The sequence below is a fragment of the Onychostoma macrolepis genome, chromosome 02 (genome assembly GCF_012432095.1).
Source record: "Onychostoma macrolepis isolate SWU-2019 chromosome 02, ASM1243209v1, whole genome shotgun sequence".
Lineage (NCBI taxonomy): Eukaryota > Metazoa > Chordata > Actinopteri > Cypriniformes > Cyprinidae > Onychostoma > Onychostoma macrolepis.
In genome coordinates this window covers 13,852,692-13,875,367 of record NC_081156.1, presented here as the reverse complement: position 1 = coordinate 13,875,367, position 22,676 = coordinate 13,852,692, and the positions used below count along the sequence as shown (strand labels likewise).

The following is a 22,676-nucleotide window of genomic DNA, read 5'->3' as shown; positions in this document are numbered from 1 at the left end:
GCTAAGGCAAAAAGAAACAAACAAACAAATAATGGTTTAAGCTTTAATACACCCCACCCCCCGACGTGCTTGCCCCATTCCAGAGCAATCCTCCAAACAGCAGCCGCCACAAAGCCTTGAAGCAGGCCTCAAATGTTACCTTATCACTCTACTGGGAGCCGTTAAACAGTAAAATATGTTTCCCAGCAGCGTGCAGGACACAGGCGGAGACCAGACAGGGGAGAAGTGAATACAGAGAAAGAATAAAAAAAAAAAAGAGAGAGAGAGAGAGAGAGAGAAAGTAAAGAAAAAAATCATACACGATTCACGGCAGTTGTTTCGTTTTGAGTTCATATCCCGACCGCTAACAGTCTTCATCTCAGAACTTAAACAGTGACAGGAAATACTAGCATTAGGGCATGCCACTAATGTTAGCGTTAATATAGTTCGCTGTCAGTAATGGATGATGAAAGAATTGTTCCAGTTTCGGTGTACAAAGCTGAAGTGTGGTGTCATTTGGGATTTTGTGGTATTTTTATTGTTTTACAATTGTTTTGTTTTCTTTATGAATCCTGCAAGCACTTTATTTTTCATTGATACTAAGCAGTAATTTTTTGTTCAGATCAAAATGTTATGACATTGTATATTACAATTATAAACTTAAACGGTGAACCTTTAAAGCAGGGTTTAAAAATATATATGGTCTTTTCAGGCACGTGCAGAAGGGGTGGGGGGGGTGGTCGGCTTTGGGGGCTCAAGCCCCTGCCCTTTTTCACAATTATTCAAAAGTGCCCCTCTCAGACGAATAGCAATGATATTGTAGTCAATAAAACGAAATGCATTTTAATTATAATTAACGTGACAATGTGTACAAAATGGTAACTAATCGCTCAAAAATCGGAAAATTCCTGTTTACTTTATCTGTCAATCTGAGGCGTTGCTATGGGTTGCGTGCGTTTTGCTCGACTGACTGATATTCCACAGTCTGTTCGGAAACTAGGCTCTCAAGCCATATATGGTTCTTTCAGTGAGTGGGTCAATGGAAGGAAAAATATAAACCAAACAATATTTTTTACTTTTTTTCATAAATAATAAAAGATAGTGTGTCGATTTAATTAAAAATTATTATATTAATTAATATATTATATTTTTTAGAATATCACATAGGCCTAATTTGTTAATGCCCGTTTATCATGTAAGCTATAATACACCAACCAATCATGATCTGGCTCAAGTTCAAATTTCATTGGACAATAATGTGAAGTGGATCAGTCATTTTCCGTTCTTATTCATAAATTGGTTGAAAATTACATGGGAGAGAAGAGCTTATTTGTGGAGCGATCTGGATCTGCGGTTTGTCTCATTTCATAAATCAAATTACATCGCTGAGAAAATGGACGCTAAATGACTACAAAAGCACGGCGCAAAACCGTGCAGCGTCAAAAGTCGCAATAATGGTAATCAGTATTCAATTCACTTACATTTATGTATGATGCACCGTTTACTATTTCATGAAACTATCATAGTTAATGAAGCCTAAGTGCCACCTACAGGCCTATTATATGAAGTGTAGGCTGGCGAAACGTGACGTGAAAGAACTTTATCATGTTACCATTTTTGATAATTATGCAGCATTATGAAAGTATCTTATGCTCATCAAGCCTGCATTTTTTTTATCAAAAATACAGAAAAAAAACTGTATTTGTGAAATATTATTACAATTTAAAAGAATGTTTATTTATTTTAATATATTTTAAAATATAATTTATTTCTGTGATGCAAAGATGAATTTTCAACATCATTACTCCAGTCTTCAGTGCATGATCCTTCAGAAATCATTCTAATATGCTGATTTATTATCAATATTGGAAACAGCTGTGCTGCTTTAAAAAAAAAAAAAAAATAATTATTATTTATTTATTTATTTTATTATTTATTTATTTATTTTCGGAACCCATGATACCTTTTTTGGGGTTCATTGATAGATAAAAAATTTTTAAAAGAACAGCATTTATTCAAAATAGAGATGTTTCTAGCAATGTCAATCTTTACTATCACTGTTTCTATCAATTTAGCAAATCTTTGCTAATAACTTATATTTTAAATAAATGCTGTGCTTTTTTTATTTTTATTAATTAATCAAAGAATCCTGAAAAAGTATGACAGGTTTCCAACATTGATAATAAATCAGAATTGCATAAAATTTATTTTAATGTATATTAAATATTTGATCAAATAAATGCAGGCTTGATGACCATAAGTGACTTCTTGCAAAAAATAAAATAGTAACGTATCCAAACTTTTGACCTATATATATATATATATATATATATATATATATATATATATATATATATATATATATATATATATATATATATATATATTTTTTTTTTTTTTTTACATTGCCCTATTTTACATTTGAGCCCCTGCCCCTGAGGAACTCTCTGCACGTCCCTGGGTCTTTTTATAAAATACATTTTATATACATTTAACTAAAGAATCCTTCAAGCACTTTAATCTTTCCCCTTTGACTCGTACTGCGCAAAAAGTGGTTCAATAACGTTGAATGTTACACTGACTGATTATTGCAAATGCAGAGCCTAGTGTGTTTCCGGTTAAACAATATTTATTTATTTATTTATTGCTAAGGTTTGCATATGGTGGTGTGCTCTTAATAACAGCTTTCCTAGAAAAAAATATATCCTATTCCTAAAATAAGAAATATCCCAATATACCGCCTTGCTTACAGTATCGCAATATATCGCATCAAAACCCCTGTATCATGATACGTATCGTATCGCCATATTCTTGCCAATATACAGCCCTACGTTTTACATTGTTTCTAACTTTCATGCTTATTTGTTTTTTCCATTTAATACAAAAAGTGATTAAAGTGTCTTCACATAGATGGAGAAGTACAAAAAAGCTGATTTCAAGCTGCACCTCTTGAGATTTTCGTTACAAAAAAACCAAGCTGAATACACCATCTCTTAAACAGCTGTGAATGCTCGGCCAAGTCATAGCACACTCTGATCATATTTTCCCCTCGGTCGCAGTTCCAGGTTCACACCTGCGTAAGCAATCTGCAAAGGCCAGAAACACAGATGGTCCAACATGAGGTATGCTCCTTGTTCAGACCTAGTAGCTCATCTCCAACGACAAACAAATTTACTTGCAACTGAAATATGAATCTGCGCTACAGATGCACGGATGAGCTCAAACGTCACCCGAATCCGCTGCTTCAAATAAATAATCCGCCCGCCACCCACCCGCTCCTATATTTTTCTCTGATTTAGATAACCGACCCGATCGTCACATTACAATGATTCTAATTCTTAGTTTTGCACGATGATATTATGAATGGATGGTTTATTTTTAACAGCAGATTCAGTGATGTGAGAGCTGATCTGCGCATCACGTCTGCCGCGCATTACGGCTCCGACGCGGCCACTGGAGCTGATCACGGTCACTCTAGTCAAGTCAATGCTTGTGTTTATACCCATAGATATGTATATATATTATACCAGCCACGCCGCGGCACGTTTCAGAAGCATCCCAGAATCTCGTGGTCTCGCGAATCCAGTTGCTTCGCTCCTGATGTGATTTGGCTCCGCGTGATGGACAGAACAAAACGTCGTCGGAGCCGTAAGGGGTAACGGTAACAGGCTAATACAATGATAATAGGCTGCATTTAAATGAACATTTAATTAAAAAACAAAAGTTCTTTGGCCAGATTATAGTCTACACTTTCTTAATATCAAACACACACTTTATTCCATTCAAACTTTATCTGGAATGCCACTGTATCTGTCACTGCAACTTCCCGAACAGACGAACACACACAAAAATTAAATCTGCGTGTCTGTCTGCCTGATGAAAAAATTAATTTAAAACACGTTAATATTTTAGAGAATATCATCTCTAATGATTTATCTCATCCACCCGCGACCCACCCGCAATTAATTAGAATGTATTTTTTTATTACATGATCTACCCGACCCGTGGATTACCCACGGGCCCCGCGGATACAACCGCCATCCGCGCATCACTAATCTGCGCCTTCTTAAACCAGCCTACAAACTGTTTATTTATAGGTGTCTCTACAAATGCGAAGAAGTATTCAGCAGTGACCATCATGAAAATAATGAGCGATACATAACTTGAATTCAAAGATCAGTAGCACCTATACACAAGCGTGACAGAGAGGGACCTCATTTTTAAAACTGTTCAGTAAACAACAAGGTAAATTTGCGTAACTTTTTAGACATTTTATTTAATTTAATTTTTGCATTGTATTTTAGACAAATTATTGCCAATTACTTTCAATGAAAATAGTTCCAAACAGAGCCAAAGGAGATACTGTTGCAAATTATTCATTGACTCACTCATAAAAACAATAATTTATCACCACCTACTGGTGTAGCAATGTAACCTGCAGAAAGATACACTAAAAAGTGTCCCTCAAGGATGTCATGAACAAATGAATGGAGACTCCATGAACTCCACCTATTTGTTATTCTGTAACAAAAGGACATTTAATTTCAACAAGATGATCACTTACTAAAAATGTAAAAGATGAAACACCCAGTCATAATCTGAAAGTCAAGTGTACTGTTCTTGATCAGAGTTATTCAGCTTGATTTTTCCATTCACTCAATGTCTAACACATGTCCTCGAAGGAACACTAATTTGGATTCCTTATGACATGCTGGACTTCTGGCCAGAGATCCCTAAATCCGTGCCATATCTCACAGGGCTGGCTAAGCCTGGCTACTTCCTTGGCCAAGAGTGACAAGATATGTTTCCCACTTCACAAACAGTCCTTGCAAAGAACTTTTGTAATAGAACATGAACGTGCATATCAAATCTCTTCAAAATTATATCTGAATAGTTTAGGGAAAAATGTTAAAACTTAACAGCTGAGAAGACTGAATGACTTTACACTAGTTCTAGTTGTCACAAGGCGTGTATTCCAGTTGACTCTAAGGTGGAAATAAACGTCCATTTACAAAAATGTTTTTCTCTAGTGGTAGTTTTGTGGGTTTCAAAACCTACTTAAAAACCTAAATTAGAGTTATTTTGTGGATTCAGTCCACTAAACTTAACTTACAATATCATAATATTTTTGCTATAGCTGTTAGTTTAGCAAGTGACATTACAACACAATAAAATCACACTGACTTAAATTCAGACCAGAGTCAAATATATGCTAAAGATTTTAACTGAAAAGTTGAGCTGTGTTCTCAGGACAAGGGTATTTTTCTTAAATGCCAAGTCAGGGTAAATTGTCACACATTTCTAAAGCCAAGTTGTGAATTGTTTGATACATTTATTCAGTTTATTAGATCCTATACTATTAACAATTAACAAAGGTTTCATATTGTTGTTTTTCACATTTTACATTTTTGCTTTTCATCGTTTTGATGATCGGTTTATTAAACAATTAAAACTTTGCCGAAAAACCTATGATAATTTCCAAATATAGAGTGTGACAACTAACCCTGGTGTACTTTATATCCAATATTATACAGTATGTATATATCTGTATGCAGTATGTAGTTAGTCATCAAGTTAGTGTTTTTACATTTTACATTTATTCCAAAATGATAACTGAAGGCAGTAACAATTTAAACAATTTATTTTATTCATGAACTTATATTCAGCTTTTTATTTTAGTACTTAACTATTTTTGAATTTTTTGCATCAGTAATCCAAGCTCAGTAAATTTTGGTCACAGACACAGAGATATACTTTATATTTCACCAAGCTGATTACTCACTAAAAACTCAGATCATGTTCAGGCCATTTCAAGTCTAATTTTGACGCAACAAAGTGGTTATATCTAAGTATCTAACTCACCGCACACTTTGGAGGTCTGTTAAAACTCAATGGGCTCAAGGGAGGCAAGACAGGCTCCCACTGTAACTTTACCTGCTAGTGTTGCTGTTGGACAGTATTTCTTTCAGAAACAGAGTAATTTATAATATTAGTGTTATATTTTAAAATATTTACATTCTTTTATTTTCGTACTACAAATTTGTGTCATCCAATATTTTGAGGAGACACTGCTTCCACTGCCTCCTTGGAGGAAACGTCCCTGTGTGTGTTTGTATGCGTGTATATACACTGAACAAAATTATAAACGCAACAATTTTGTTTTTGCCCCCATTTTTCATGAGCTGAACTCAAAGATCTAAGACTTTTTCTATGTACACAAAAGGCCTATTTCTCTCAAATATTGTTCACAAATCTGTCTAAATCTGTGTAAGTGAGCACCTCTCCTTTGCCGAGATAATCCATCCACCTCACAGGTGTGGCATATCAAGATGCTGATTAGACAGCATGATTATTGCACAGGTGTGCCTTAGGCTGGCCACAATAAAAGGCCACTCTAAAATGTGCAGTTTTATCACACAGCACAATGCCACAGATGTCGCAAGTTTTGAGGGAGCGTGCAATTGGCATGCTGACTGCAGGAATTTCCACCAGAGCTGTTGCCCGTAAATTGAATGTTCATTTCCCTACCATAAGCCGTCTCCAAAGGCGTTTCAGAGAATTTGGCAGTACATCCAACCAGCCTCACAACCGGAGACCACGCGTAACCACACCAGCCCAGGACCTCCACATCCAGCATCTTCACCTCCAAGATCGTCTGAGACCAGCCACCTGCAACCAGCTGCTGCAACAATCAGTTTGCATAACCAAAGAATTTCTGCACAAACTGTCAGAAACCGTCTCAGGAAAGCTCATCTGCATGCTCGTCGTCCTCATCGGGTCTCGACCTGACTGCAGTTCGTCGTCGTAACTGACTTGAGTGGGCGAATGCTCACATTCGATGGCGTCTGGCACTTTGGAGAGGTGTTCTCTTCACGGATGAATCCTGGTTTTCAATGTACAGGGCAGATGGCAGACAGCGTGTATGATGTCGTGTGGGTGAGCGGTTTGCTGATGTCAACATTGTGGATCGAGTGGCCCATGGTGGAGGTGGGGTTATGGTATGGGCAGGCGTACGTTATGGACAACGAACACAGGTGCATTTTATTGATGGCATTTTGAATGCACAGAGATACTGTGACGAGATCCTGAGGCCCATTGTTGTGCCATTCATCCACGACCATCACCTCATGTTGCAGCATGATAATGCACGGCCCCATGTTGCAAGGATCTTTACACAATTCCTGGAAGCTGAAAACATCCCAGTTCTTGCATGGCCAGCATACTCACCAGACATGTCACCCACTGCGCATGTTTGGGATGCTCTGGATCAGCGTATACGACAGTGTGTTCCAGTTCCTGCCAATATCCAGAAACTTCGCACAGCCATTGAAGAGGAGTGGACCAGCATTCCACAGGCCACAATCAACAACCTGATCAACTCTATGCGAAGGAGATGTGTTGCACTGCGTGAGGCAAATGGTGGTCACACCAGATACTGACTGGTTTTCTGGCTCCCCCTCCCAATACACTAAAACTGCACATTTTAGAGTGGCATTTTATTATGGCCAGCCTAAGGCACACCTGTGCAATAATCATGCTGTCTAATCAGCATCTTGAGATGCCACACCTGTGAGGTGGATGGATTATCTTGGCAAAGGAGAAGTGCTCACTAACACAGATTTAGACAGATTTGTGAACAATATTTGAGAGAAATAGGCCTTTTGTGTACATAGAAAAAGTCTTAGATCTTTGAGTTCAGCTCATGAAAAATGGGGGCAAAAACAAAAGTGTTGCATTTATAATTTTGTTCAGTGTACATACACACACACATATACATATACATATATATATATATATATATATATATATATATATATATATATATATATAAACGGTTAAAACGAACATCCCTAATACATATATACCAATATATATTCACCGTCTATATTTATATATTTGTACCTATATATTTATTTTACCAAATAAATACCAATATATTATACACACAGTCATGGCCAAAAATATCGGCACCCTTGGTAAATATGATCAAAGAAGGCTGTGAAAATTATTCTGCTATATTCCTCTTGGAATTATCACAGCAGTCATCAGAATTCCTTCCCTGGGCTGTTTAATATGAATGTATTTCTTGTCTGGCTGCCCTGGTGTATAGGTTGTAACCTTACATTCTCTTCCAAAACACACACATATACAAACAAACACAACTTCAATGTTATTCAGCATAAGCATCTGCAAATACTCTCTCCGTCTAGAGGAAAGGTTAGAACATAAACTAAAAAGCCACGAAAGTCATTTCCGCAGAACACCTACAGGTGTTTGGGGTTATAAACCTGGGGGTTATAAAACTTCCTTACTTATATTTCTATGATTTACAAGCACTCATTTACCCATTTAAAGAAACTATTTGCATGTAGGCCTAAGCAAAAAAAATCATGTATAATTTGTTTTATATAAATACCAATATACCCAGTCTTGCATTTTATGGTCAACATAAAAACAAAGCAAAAACCACAAAAAGTTAATTTCACAGTGCTTAAACCTATTAGCAAAGCTTTTGACAGTTGCTTTCATCATAATCAACTCCCTTGATTGAAACATCTGTGTTTACCAATGGGCAGCAAAATTTGACATAGTTTCCAACATTATGAACAACCGTACCGTGGGTGGAAGAATTCAGAGATGAGATGCTAAGCAATTGCTGAAAATGAGCCCATTAACTATGGCAGATATACCTCTCAGGCTATATATTTTGCAGGCTCATCACAGCCCTCTGACTAACACTGGGGCTAGCAGGGAAGAGAAAGAAATGGGATCAAAATTTCAAAAGATTCCTGTGCTGTACAACATCTCTAACCTGAGGCAAAAATTTAGCATGCTGTTCTTATTAGACAACATTCCTTCAGCTCACATCAAAGGCAGACTCTGCAGATATTGTCTCGCAATCGAGCGTGCAGAATTACACAGGATTGCTGCGTTGCTTCGTACAGCAAAGAGAAATGTGAATGGAATACTTCAAGCTTTAGTTAACCTTGCTTACAGTACTGTACTTCCACTGAGTTGTATCTTCATGCAGATGTTTATACTACTGCCGTTTTATAGCTCAGGAGAATTAAGTTGCTTTTTTGTAGAAAGTAAAAATTTGGCCCCAATTTGGCCTTTTCTTTCAAAAGGGGAATAAAACTGTTCATTTAAAAGCAAACAACCACAACTAGCCCAATTCTCTCAAAAGTCACAGCAGGTCACCATGTTTATAAGCAATTCCCACTGGCCTCAACAGCATTCCATATATGATCAAATGTGCCAAATATGTAGAGTAGTTTAATTGTTAAGATATTGACTGGAATGCTGCTTTGTTCAAAAACTCTAACAAGTATTCAGCATCTTTTGGTGATTTATGGGCAAATAAAACCCACTGATGTGCCCTGTTATTTGTAAGTGAAATGAAAGACTCTTGACAAACATTATCTGACTGAGCAGTAAATCAAATCATTTGCCAATTTTCCTGCCTAGCATCATTCATGTGGCCTCGACACACACTAAAACAGTGTGAGTATTTTTTGTTCCCAGGAAAAAAGGTACTTAATCTGTCACTGGGGTGGTACTTTCAAAAGACACTGTATGTACACATTTGGTATTAATATGCACCCTTTAAGGGTAAATAATGTACCTTCTGAAAGGGTATTGTGCAAGTGACAGCTCTTGTACCATTTTTTTTTCTGAGAGTGTATCATTGGCCTACTAACATTGTTCCACAAATCAAAACTGGAATGGACTGTATCCACCAGGGTTTTTGTAAAACAGCTTTGCTTGCCTCAAAAACTTCCTCGTCCAGGATTCTGGTCCCGAAGACAGTGATGCCATCAGTGTTAATGATTGCATGGTCACTTCTGCTGAGTGGTTTAGAGATCTTCTTCTTACAGTCCACAATCATCGTGACGGTCTTCTTTTCGATGCTAATAGCCACACGGTGCCACCTATCGGTTGGGAGGAAATTGTGGGGGAAAGACAACAAAGAAGAACCATGAAGTTTGTGAGAATGATATATGTTTACTTTCCTTTGCATAACCAAAACTCATACAGTGAGAAAAACAACTGCCTTGTATTAGTACAGGATGTTCCTGAATGAAATAATTTAAATGGAACAGACAAACAGCAATCTCTCTCAATCCATGTGCATTTCAAAAGGCGTTTTACTGAGCGCTGCCTCTCATATTGACTCAATTATAAATATTTCACAAGCTGGTTTCTATTTAACACCATGTTTTTTCAAATTAAAAAAAAAAAAATTTTTTTTTTTATTACATGAATTGTGAGAATACACCATCGTTTTATCACATGTAAACCTCAATGTGGCTAATCAAAAGCACAGAAGCTTACTGCCGTTCTCGTTTCTTATAAAGTAAATATTTACTTTGCTAAATTAGTTACATATGGCTGTGCATTCACAGTTTTCCTAATTTAATTATATCTATAGATAAATAAATGAATAAGCAGATGGAAAATACTACCAATAATAAACTACACTAAACTGGTCCCTAGGAAAGATTTATAAGCAAATTGCATAACTTATCCAAACACTTTCAATGGCCAGTTGATGAAAACTGTACTACAGCTTGTTCAAAACACACACAGAAAAGATGTTGAGGCCCATTAAAATAAGATTACTTCTGATTGTTGTATTATATTGTACTACTTCAGAAGTTCAATCTGTTTAGATCAAAAACCTTCACAAAGATAAAAAATATACAAATAAATAGTCAACTTGCTTTCCATCTGCAAGGTTAATGGCACGGAAAAGGGGGTAATCCTCAGGAGCGGGCTTCCCATGCTGATCCTCATACAGGAAGACCGGCGCACGGCCCACCTCCACACCCAGCTGCTGGATGCCCTGCTCGTTGTATACCGACAAAAGGAAGGACTGTACTCCCGCCTTTGGTTTGATCGTCATAAGGATGGAGAAATCCTGAGGGAATACTCCTCCTGAAGACACAGGAAAGGCATTGTGGGTTAAACATCAGCTGTTATTGATGATTAATTTGCTTGTCTTCCTTTCCGTGATGTTGATGAGGTTCAATACTACAGAATATCAGACAATACTGTGATCTAAACGGCCTTGTAATATGAAGTAGCCCTTTTACAACAACCCAGTAGTCCCCACATCGTTTGTAGGGGATGGTTTAATGAAGTATGAAACGGTATGTCTTTTCTGTTGCCACATTAACTTTACAAGGTGTCAGATGACATAACAGATTTACAGTTAAACGGGTTGTATGAGCACTGGAGTGGAACTAAAGCTCAAACTGTCTAAAGTTTCTGTTTCATCTCTAAAGTGCTGTTCACTTTGCCAACCTTGAGGGAGATTTATTTATTTATTTTCTGCCAACATACCATTTTGCTAAAATTTCCAGTCCTAAAATCATAAGGTTTGGAGGAAATATTATTTTAGCCAAAAATCACAGAAAACGAATTGTTAATTTAATCTCCTGCTATTTTGTGCTTCAGTTACCCTTTGCAGTCTGGCCAATTTGGAAGATACCCAACACACAGAACAGAAGGTCCGAGTTAATGGGACTAAACTAGTAAATGTAAATGATGTTGTTGTTATAGACGGAACAAATAATTAGAGATTTCAACATCCCATTGGTAAAAACTATACTCAAAACTGTGCTAACCATGGACTTGCAAGAGACATATGATACACTGGTTTTGTGAATAATTAGCATTACTATGACGAATAGCCCTCAGTTCAAACAATATGTAATAGTTCATTATCTGTGATGCTACAAACAACATATTAGTTTGTGTTACAGGACTAACAGCAGCAACAGTTAACAGCAGTTTGGAACTTTCTAAGTCTTTGTTTAGCTAGTCATGGATGAATTAGCATAAAACGCTCTGGTCAAAAGCTACCAACCCAGGCTCATTGGGAAATGTGCAGGTGGTGACGTTTCTGCAAAGTGACTTTGTTTCTTGTACACTTCCAAAGTGAAATGTCCAGTAAGTGGCACTAAAAATGTGTTCAGGTTTATTTGAAACAGATTAATGTGAATCTGGCTACATTTTATTATGTTGGTTGCTGTCACTATTGTGACAGTTCAGAAATGAAATATCCAGTGAGTGGAGCTAAAAGGTAAAAGCTCTTTGAGCGTTTCACAGGACTTGTACCCATGTGCTCTGCATCACAAGTGTAAGACTGTACCAGGTGAGCTACCGAGCAAGTTTACTACCTCAGAAAAGCCATACATATGGAGCTGGTTATATAATGCAAATGTCAAAATGGATCAGTTTACAAATCATGCACTATGGTAAAAGTGTTCTGGGGTCATAACGGTATTGTGCAAGTAACTGCGCAAAAAATTAATAAACATTAGTGCTTTACTTTCACTTGTGTTTATTTCAGCTGGAACTACAGTGAATTGTATGTATATATTAATTTTTGAAGTTTTGCTAAAATGTGGGTAGATGCACGTTTTTCCAATGAGCCTATGTAGGTCAAAACAGTAGCCAAAGAGCTTTCTTTCTTTCTTAATGAACTCTTTCTTGAAACAATAAACATGGCTTTAATTTGTTCATCAAGGTCTGGGCATCAGACTTCTAGCACTGTAAACAGTCCAAATGCATTTAACTGAGACGGTCAAGCTACATTATGTACTTCCTGTTGGATGCATTTCAAAGAGAAGAAAGAAACAACTGAAAATGTTTTTTCTAAGAGAAAACCAATTACACAACATTTAGAGGTGATTTACAGCCTTGCCCAAGCAGAACAGTTGCTGTATTTAAGAGTAAGTAGGGATGAGAGTGCAAAGATTAGCTCAATTCACGTACCTGGGAAGAGCTGCTTGGTTGGGGTGCTGAGTTGAGCCTGTTTGTCCACTCGGTAGGCCACATCTGGTTTGGATCCTCTCCGGATGGTGCAGAAGCCTTGTGTTTTCTTCACTCCTTCTGGTGAACTTTTAAAGTCTAAGATCTTGAGCACATCCACGGGTTCAGCTGTGAGGCAGAACGTTGGTTGCTATGATCAAAGCGTTTGTCATTTTCATAATTTCATTGGTAAGCAAACATTATTAGCTTTGCTACATCAAATCAAAACAATATTTGTTCAGTTATTTCCATTTGTACATCTAATTTAACTAAAGCCAATAATTCTGTTAGCAAGCAGCTAGATTAGAAATGAGGAAAAGTCTACGAGGGAAAAATTAAGCAGCACTATCCAAAGATACCTTTAATTTGTCATATAGATGAGAACAGTGATGAAACTACTGTTGTCAGGAAAAAACTTGTGAAATGAAAATAAATGTCCAGCCATTTAATCTTCACAATTGCTTCCAAGTACAGTTGGGTTATTATGTAATTTTATTACACTGTCCAAGTTTAAAAACAAGAAGTCAGTATTGTTAACCTCAATTAGACTGCTTTCTCTTATGCAACAGGGCTTATTTGTCCTTTATCCTGCCTTGAATGGTGTGGAGTGAGTACATCTACAGTCAATTATCGTTCAGCAAGTGAGGACATTTATGGGCCACATCTTGCCATTTGTTAATATGGACATGAACAAACAAATTCCCATGAAATCCCCCTCGTTGGTGCCACACTATGTCATTTCGCAACACCGCTAACTCTGACTGAAGGTTTTATTGTACCTAATTCCCCACCATTGCATATGTGCTGTGACCATCCAATGAAGCAATTGTACTTTTACAAGGAAACCAAGCAGCATAGCAGTAAAGATGTGAAGAAATATCCAGTAGGGATAATTGACCCCCCTAGATGCAGATCCATCTACAAAGCCAAACATTCCAGGAGTTAAAGTCACTGGTGCTGGTCACTACCCTTCTACAGTTATGGCAGCTCAGCACGACCCAGACTTTACAAGACGCTCAGCTCTACCAATATGTCAGGTACTACACTTCATCATGTTGCTACCACCAATGTCATATATGAAAGGTTCTGGTTTCGCTCAACCTGCACCCCACAAATGGCTCATTTCTAATGATCCTTAACAAATCTATGCTAATGCTTAAACAGGCTGAGAGATTTATGATATGATTAATATGGCAATTTAGAGGCTGGTACTGTAAAGTGGACTCTGAGCAGCACTGTAATGTCACACTGATTTATTGCTCTGCTCGAGTCGTTTAGGCTTCGTCTTTGATGCCGTGAAAAGGAAAAGTTCCGGCCTCACTTGAGACTGATGAATGAGGATGTACGCAAGGTCAGGGAGATAAGAGTATCAGCTGGGTTACTTACATCCATCACTATCCTTACACAACTTTGTGTCCTTTAGACGCATCTGTTTGTCATCACCACTGCGAATGTTGTGGTTGAGGATGCCGAGTTGTGTGAAGTCTCTGCTTCTCAGGAGGTTTAAGGGAACAGGAACAGAGGCTGAATGGACGACTAGCACATAAATACTCATATTCTGACTCCCCCACTACCAGAGACTACAAAAACTTCTGAGTCAGGTCAAATGGACATATTTGTCTGCTGGTCAGGCTGCAGACAGGAAGTATCTCTTTCAAAGGCCTAAAAACAATAAACCGTATAAACAGAATGACTAGTTGCTAAGACTCATTACTCTCTCTCTCAGGACTCAGTGTTGGATCCAAACCAGGGTTTTATTTTCATATGCTTTGACATCACAAAAAGTCTCATTTTCCACCCTGTCGTACTCAACGAAGGCTGGGAAAGTACTTTAGAAGAATTATACTGAAGTCTTTTGATAGATCAGCCCTATAACACCGCATAAGGCACAATAAAACCAGCAAAACCTTTATAAAATATGAAGGACAATGAGCTGCATTTGTTAAAAATAGACACTGGGGAAAGTCACTCAGACGCCTGGTCATCACAATAACACTTATATTTTAAGGTCAAGAGCAGAACAAAAAAAATCTATAGTAGCATAAATTGCTACAGTAGTTCATGTAAAATAAATAAATAAATACATTTGACTTCATTATTATTATTATTATTATTTTCTGTAACCATATGGTAAGAGCATGCAGGAAGTGCTGATCCGGTAGTTCCTGTTCCACATATGTGGCCAGGAGCTGAAGGGTGGTGCTTTTTTAGGGTTAGTGCACATGCTGAACACATTATGGTGTCGGCATGGTACAGCCTGCAGATAACTTTGACTCAGTGTACCACCAACCGAGTCCTAATGCACTGAAAGCACAAATTTATTGTTACTCTGTACTCTGGGACTAAGAAAATGGGACTATGTTTCAGGGCAAATTATGTTCAAAAGCTTGGGGTCAGTAAAATTTTACTTTTGAAAGATACTAATAAAAAAGAAATATTAAAATGAGATATTATATTAGATATTAAAAAACTAAAAACTATATACTTTTATTCAGCAAGGATACATTGAAATGATTAAAAGTGAGAATTTTACAGTGTTGCAAAGGATTTCTATTTCAAATAAATGCTGTTCTTTATATTGATTAAAGAATCCTGACTGTTTTTAAAACATAAAAAAGTGATAAATAATAATAAAAAGGCATAATCTTAATATTTAAAAATAAAAATACGATATATATATATGTATATATATATATATATATATATATATATATATATATATAATTTAATTCACAGTAATACTGTTTTACTGTCTTTTTGATCAAATAAATGCAATCGTGAGCAAGACTAAAAAAAGGAAAAAGAAAAAATCTTACTCACCCCAAGCTTTTGAACAATAGTGTAATGTTTAGAGTAATATTTATTGCCCAATAACAATTCTGTATTGCCCAAAACAATTTTTCCTTAAGAGGGACAAATAAACATTATACAGTATTATACAGTATACATTTTTTGTATAGTGTATAAATCATTTTTAGGATTTTTAAAAATGTTTATTACCAAAAATCTGCAGGATTTGCTTAGAACAGCTTCATTTTCTTGTTAAAACAGCTGCACACAATAAAGCCCAGCGTGTCTACATTCGCGTGCACGTTTGTAAGCTTGATGCAGTGAGGTCTTAATGTAGCTTTGCCAAATCAGTCTGTTGAGAGTTTCCATTCAGCGTAACCCCCTCTGACAAAACAAAGAGCAGTCCTCTGCATTGTCATTTTAAATGAGATGCAAAAACAGTCTGAATAATAGGCACCCAAACTCTTAAAGGAGAGGGTAATAATCTGTAACTCTTACAAGTCTCTTCCAAAATGCAGTGCTACTGTTTTTTCTTTTCTAAACTCTAAACTAAAGGTCTCTTTGTGCTCTTCAGAATGCCTCTCAGCATTACTGCATACCTAAAGGCCTCATATATTCCAGATGTGGAGAATTGGCAGGAACAGGACCCCCCTCTCACAGAAGCTCTTAAAAAAATGTCAGCATCCAAAATCCATTAAAGCAGTAAATAAGCACATTGCTCCTAATGCACATCCACAATTAAAAGCATTGGATAAATTTTTTTTCTTCTTTGTATTTTCCAGATATTCTCTCTTGGAGAGCCAGTGTCATGAATAATGTTGTGGCAGATTTATCATAATAAAATATGACAAAAACTATTTAGCAGAAAATAATTTATCATCTGCATAATTCAGCCTCTAGTATGACTACAAACCTTGAAGAAATCTGGCAGGAATGTCAATGCCGTCAAATACACAAGAGACACAATATCAATTGGTCAGGCAAGAAAAATCATAACATTCAAACTGATCCAACAAGCAATAAAATCCCAGTACATGACATTAGCCCTATCCGTACTGTGACGTAAAAACAACTGAAAAAAAAAAAAAATGGCCCTGTATCTCCATTGGTTTAATCATTGAATATCCGAGCAGGTGTGGCCAATATCTCACGTGAACTTTGTGAACTGCTGTAGGAGATATTTTATATAGATTACAATTCAATCCAAAAACAAGAGCCAAAAGGTAGCTTTCATGCATGGAATTTAGTTGTGGTCAAGACTCGTATTAAACCAAAAATGTGGAAACTCACTTTCAAAATATCCCAACCTCACAATTGGCCTAGAGAAGTGCAATGTGGTGAAGACATTATCAGGCAGCCATTTTGAAAGAGGTATGTTATACATCTGAAATGGCCATCGGAACAGCAACAAAGGGATATTGGCTACTCTTTCTCATTTTACAGACTAATTATTATATTTTGTATTAGCTTAAAGCAGGAGAAACCAGGCTCTTTGAAAGCTTACTAGAAAGACAGTATACAAAAAATAAAATAAATTAATAATAATAATAATAATAAATAATAATAATTTCCTATTTGTGATCCTCATACAGTATACAGGTGAGTCAGAAAGAAGATGCCCCAATTTTGGTTATTACTTAGAGTAGCCTATACGGGAAGACTAAATGTATAAATGATGGATAGGGCCACTTTAAAACACTCAAGTGTCCACTTTTAAAGGTAGACAATGTGTCCAAGTAAGAAAGCACTTTTACAGTAGCTTTCTGACAGTTGATGGGTCTTTAGTGTGGACTGGGATAGTGTGGAGAAACGGTATCTCTCTCTGTCTGAGCAATAAAATTTCCTAAACTAATTCTGGGCACTCGAGTGCCTCACTGGTGTGTGCAGGGTAGTGCAGGTACCATGAATGCTGCCTCATCAACAGGTCAAATATAACAGACATGAAACTTTCTGCTATTTATTGAACCACTTTATTTTGGGAAATAGCCAAATGTTTTGTATATGTAAACCTTTGAAGATCATGGTCACCAGTGGTATTGTAACTGGTATTTAAAATGTATTTACACAGATATGATATGTCCATATATTTAATTTAACAACATTTAATACATCTCTGATGAAACTACCTGTACACTTTGAAATACTTAAAATATTTGTCTTGGTAGACTCTTCCAAACTAAATTTCAAATGCAGGATCTTGTAGCTATTAGACATGAATAAATCTATAGCTAAATAATATAATCACATATATATAAATACTTTTTTTCAAAAATAAAATGCTGGGTATGTCGATATTGAAACAATGGCATTATTAATAGCCAGAACATACGCCACTGATATCGCTTAGTCAAAGATTTTTTCTCATCAAGCAGCACTTTGGGCATTATTATCAAATCTAATTTAAAATAGTCGTTATCGAGATTGCAGTTTAGAAATGCCTTGTATCGAGCCTATGATGGCCATAAATGCTGTCTAGGTAGGCAGCTCACTAGGCTTTGAGATAAAGCCAATACATTTTACAATATATATAGCCTATATGCTAATTTTATAATATCCTGACAGTGAAATTCACTACACATTTGAAGTATTATTTATATAACTACATACAGGTTTATACTGAAGGCTGGCATCACTGGAAGGCTCGTGACGATGCTCCTCAACCTTTTCCTTACCTGCTCTCACATGTGTTGCCTGTAGGACAAAAGTCAGACTGAAGATTGCACTTAAAGCGGAGTTCCTGAGCCAGTTTTTCGTTTTCCATCTCGTGGACCACCTTTCCTTATCCTTATCCATGACCGGCGCCCTCAACTGTGTCTTATTTTCAAATTCGTTCCTTTTCCACGATCCAGATTATTTTTATTTATTTCTGCACTGCCATGAGCGAAAAAAAAAATCAATTGGTTTTCGTCGTGAACAAACTCCTCAGTCCCTCCGCCCAGTAGACTCTCAGACTGAAGGTAAACGGGCTCTCATGAAAAAAAAAAGAAAACCGGTTTGTTCCCTGAAGAGCTCAAGTCTTTTGGAGGGTTGGACGTGTGGACTAAACCTGACCCGTGAGGAAAAAGAAAGGAACACGGGGAAATCACTAGTCTTGGAAAGATCCGCCCATTATTTTTATGAGAACTTCAAAAGTTTGACACCGTTCCCCCGAAACCTCAGAGCAAAGGTGTATCTACTCTGAGGGATCATACAACACCGGGATGATGCTGGGACACCGGTTTACCGGAGGAGAGACTCACATAACCCGGATTATCATCCTGCATCCTAAATGAGTGATAAAGGACCGCATAAGGACTAGTTTACTTTCTTTTGTTACTTTATACATTTGTAGACAACCACTTGGAAATATGTTTTTTTTAATGTATTTATTTATTTTTTTAATTATATATATATATATATATATAATTTGAATTTCCAGCTGTCTGTAATTTCCACTGCAGACCTGATGAAATGGCATTTTGCGCCACTATATACATTCTTAAATGAATTTTTTTGGAATCTCTGGGTCCATGAAAAAACTTTAACTTCCATATAATCTTTCCATTCTGCAAAAAATGAAAAAATGTCTTTAGATTAATAAAAAGTTCTCACAAAAAAAAAAAATAATAATTTTTTTAAAAATGGTTCACTGAAAAGTTTTTTGGGAACTTAAAATTGTTCGTCCATGGCATTCGCTCAAAAACAAAACAAAACAAACAAAACAAAACAAACAAACAAAAACCTTTTGGAAACACTACTTTTGAGTGGAAATGGCTGGAATGACACTAAACTTAAATTGGTGTTATGGCTGACAGAATTTAGCTCAGAAAAATGGTCTTTTAAAAAGGCAAACCAAATGTTGGCCTGAAGTAGCCCATTTAAAATTCCACAAGAAGCAATGATAGCCAGAAAAGATACCATCCACATGAATGAGAACTACAGATGAGACTTCTTGGCCAAGTGAGAATTCTTTCCAGAAACATTTTTGAAAGAGTCCTCTTATGGGATTGCTGGACCACAGACGTCTGAAAATAATTACTCTTTAAAAGTCATCGGGCAGGTGGCAGCTGTATAATCCAGCAGTCAGTCCACAGTATAATGTTTAGATGCATAATTGACAGCATAACAGCGGTAATTGTCACTGAAATTCAGAACACATTAACCATCATTATGCGTTATCCTGCAGTAAATTTGGGCCATGCAGATTATTTCAGAGAATGCAGAGGGAAACAATAAAAGAACTGAAACAAAGAAACTGTTTCACATGTATCTTCTTTCAAAATGCTGTAAAAAATGAGAAACTATTAAATAACAGATGGGACAGGTTCAGGGTTCAAACACTTGTTTCACTGAAAAGATGCTTAGTCGGCAAAATGCCACATTGTTAAAGGAGAAATGTAACATTGCATCATTTGCTCACCAGTGGATCCTACAGTGAATGGGTGCCGTCAGCATGAGAGTTTAAACAAACCATCACAATAATCAAGAAATAATCTACACAATTTCAGTCCATCAAATAATGTCTTGTGAAGCAAAAAGCAATGTGTTTGTAATACAATACAGTTCTAAAGAAATATGTCTGTGGATTTTGATGTGAGAGAACAGAATGTTTTTTTGTTTTTTTCTTCACTGAAAGCGTTATTATAGATGATAGATCCTACTTTTGCCAGAAGTGACAGTTTAAAGTTAAAATGACTTAATGATTTCCCCCCCATGCTTCTTTTCACTTCAAAAGACATTAATTAATAGACTGGAGTCTTGTCTTTTTGGATTCTCATTCTGATGGTACCCATTCACTGCAGAGCATTCATTATTGAGCAAGTGATGAAATGCTTATTTTCAAACTCATCTGGAAAATTTCATTTTTTATTTTATTTTTTAAAGTTTAATACTAAAAAACCAAGGACAAAGTAATACATGCATCTAGCTTTAAAACATCACTGCTTGTATAAAGTAATGAGAGTGGGAACATGGAAAGATTTCCATGTGTCAGATAGATAAAACTACCTTATGCAGTCAGCATTCATTTCATTTTCCACAAAGTACACAATAGGGGTTTGAGAAACCACTGCCAGAACATTCTGTCTGGTTTTCAACTTTGTCCATTGAACATTTGTAAATGCTAATTATGCAAATTCTTAGTGTATGATTTTCTACTTTTTCTTTTCATTCATATTTCCCTGAATTAAAAATCTTTTTGGCATACTCAAACCACAAACATACACTGACTCCTTAACTGGGGCAGACAGAAGAGTTAAAAAACAAAAAGATGAAACATAAAGACACGCAGCTCTAAATGTTTTTATAGTTGTCTTTATTCTGTTTGGAACGTACAATTTACAGCAAGATCCATATTTGTATTGCTCATTTATCTATAAACCATATGATTAAGCAATCAGTGCACATACATCCAAGTTATACCCTGCATAGTATAATTATTCTATAATTGAGCCATTGTAAGTGAATGACCTTCACTTTTGTTGTTTTTAGACATCCCGAAGCTTTCAATTTGTTTGACTAGTTTAATTTACAGTTCAAATTTAACTCAAAAGGAGTACTCGCTCACGCCAGACATTTTAGATGTTTGCCCTTCAAAAGCAGCTGAAATTAATCTACACTGTATGTTGATCGACCAGAAGTTTTGAGGCATGACTCCTGCTCCTACTCTAATCTCGGTCTGCTTTGCTCTGCAGACCTTTTGATTTTGGTCAGATCTTGGCCTCAAAGTTTCTTGTTCTAGGTCACTGCTTACATCTTGGCTTTTGAGGTTTTGTCTTGACATCTGTCTTGGTCTGACATGAGACCGCAGTTTCATCCTATGCTGGATGGTAGTGTTACGACATCCTGCTGGTTGGGAGAGATCAACAGAGTTAATACATTAAGACTTACCGTTATCTGACATTAGCTGTTGCCGTGAGGGTAGGCTGAACTTACAGTAAAAGTGTGTGGTTGGTTATGGAAGACTGACCTAACCACAAGACTCTGGAATGTGTTCCAGTCTAAGCAAGAATTTCAGTGCGGAAGAATAACCAGCTGGTTAATACAATATTTTTATTTATTTATTTAAAAGTGGTCACATTTATTTGGTTGTGCTATTGCAGCAATGTCCAAGGAAATAGTGTATCGCACTATATGATTTTAAAGTAATTCACTGTATGGTACAGTACTGTAATTATGGCAAAGTTTTGACTATTGAAATGACTGTATACTGTATGTGCCTCTACTAAGCCTTCAATGGATATCTTCAAATATTTCTATAAAATGGTAATCATGAATGATTCAGTCACATTTATTTTTGGGTTCAATTATCTCCATTAACAAGCCATTAACTATGACGTTTGCCTTAATTAACTCCTAATTTGCTGCTTATTAATTGTTAGTAATGTAGTAGTTAAGTTTAGATACTGAGTCAGATTAGGGATGTAGAATATGGTCATGTGGAATATGCACTTTATAAGTACTAAAAAACAGCCAATGGGTTAATAATAGGCATGCTAATAAAAACTAGTTAATAGTGAGAATTGGTGCTTATACTAAAGTGTTACCAATGAATCTACAAATGCTAAATGCAGATATGCACAAATAATGTATGAGGACTGTAGAGGAATACAAAGCAAAAACCTGGACATTTTAGCAGTTCAGAAATCCCAAACAGGACATGTTCAGGAAATATAGGATGTATGGTCACCCTTTGTCAATGAGGATCTGTGGACTGACTAGACTGAATGCTGTTCATTCAGTTCGGCATGCAAGTCAATCACGTTCAAAACAATGAGACATGGGTGGAAGAGTTATGTACATGTGTAAGAATAAGTGATGACCACCACATGCATAATTAAAATGATGTCATGACGTTATCTAAGTTTTTAACAAGTTAAGTGAATGAATCAGGACATCATAACACTCAAAAAGAACAAAGGTTTCTGAACTAATCATTTTAGCTAACTGACTAAAAAGATTTGAGTCATGGGATGAAGCTAAATACCCACCACAAGTAAACTAAATCTCATACTCACAATATAAGCTTATCAACTGATTGCAGTCTGTCTCCATGGTAAGATTTAATATTAATGAGCACACTTAAACATACAGTAGTAAAATCAGTAAGA

General features: G+C 36.3%; 1 protein-coding gene across 1 annotated transcript in view; it reads right to left on the bottom strand.

Moving 5' to 3' along the window:
• Positions 1-18,843, bottom strand: part of col11a1b (collagen, type XI, alpha 1b) — an 81,274-nt gene extending 62,431 nt beyond the window's left edge. The window contains exons 1-4 of the mRNA XM_058761109.1: positions 18,261-18,843; positions 12,763-12,927; positions 10,704-10,917; positions 9,749-9,911 (exon numbers count right to left, since the gene is read on the bottom strand). Of these exons, the coding sequence (XP_058617092.1) occupies positions 9,749-9,911; positions 10,704-10,917; positions 12,763-12,927; positions 18,261-18,381 (663 nt within the window). The 5' untranslated portion in view covers positions 18,382-18,843. The remainder of the gene's footprint in view (positions 1-9,748; positions 9,912-10,703; positions 10,918-12,762; positions 12,928-18,260) is intronic.
• Positions 18,844-22,676: the final 3,833 nt, after the last annotated feature.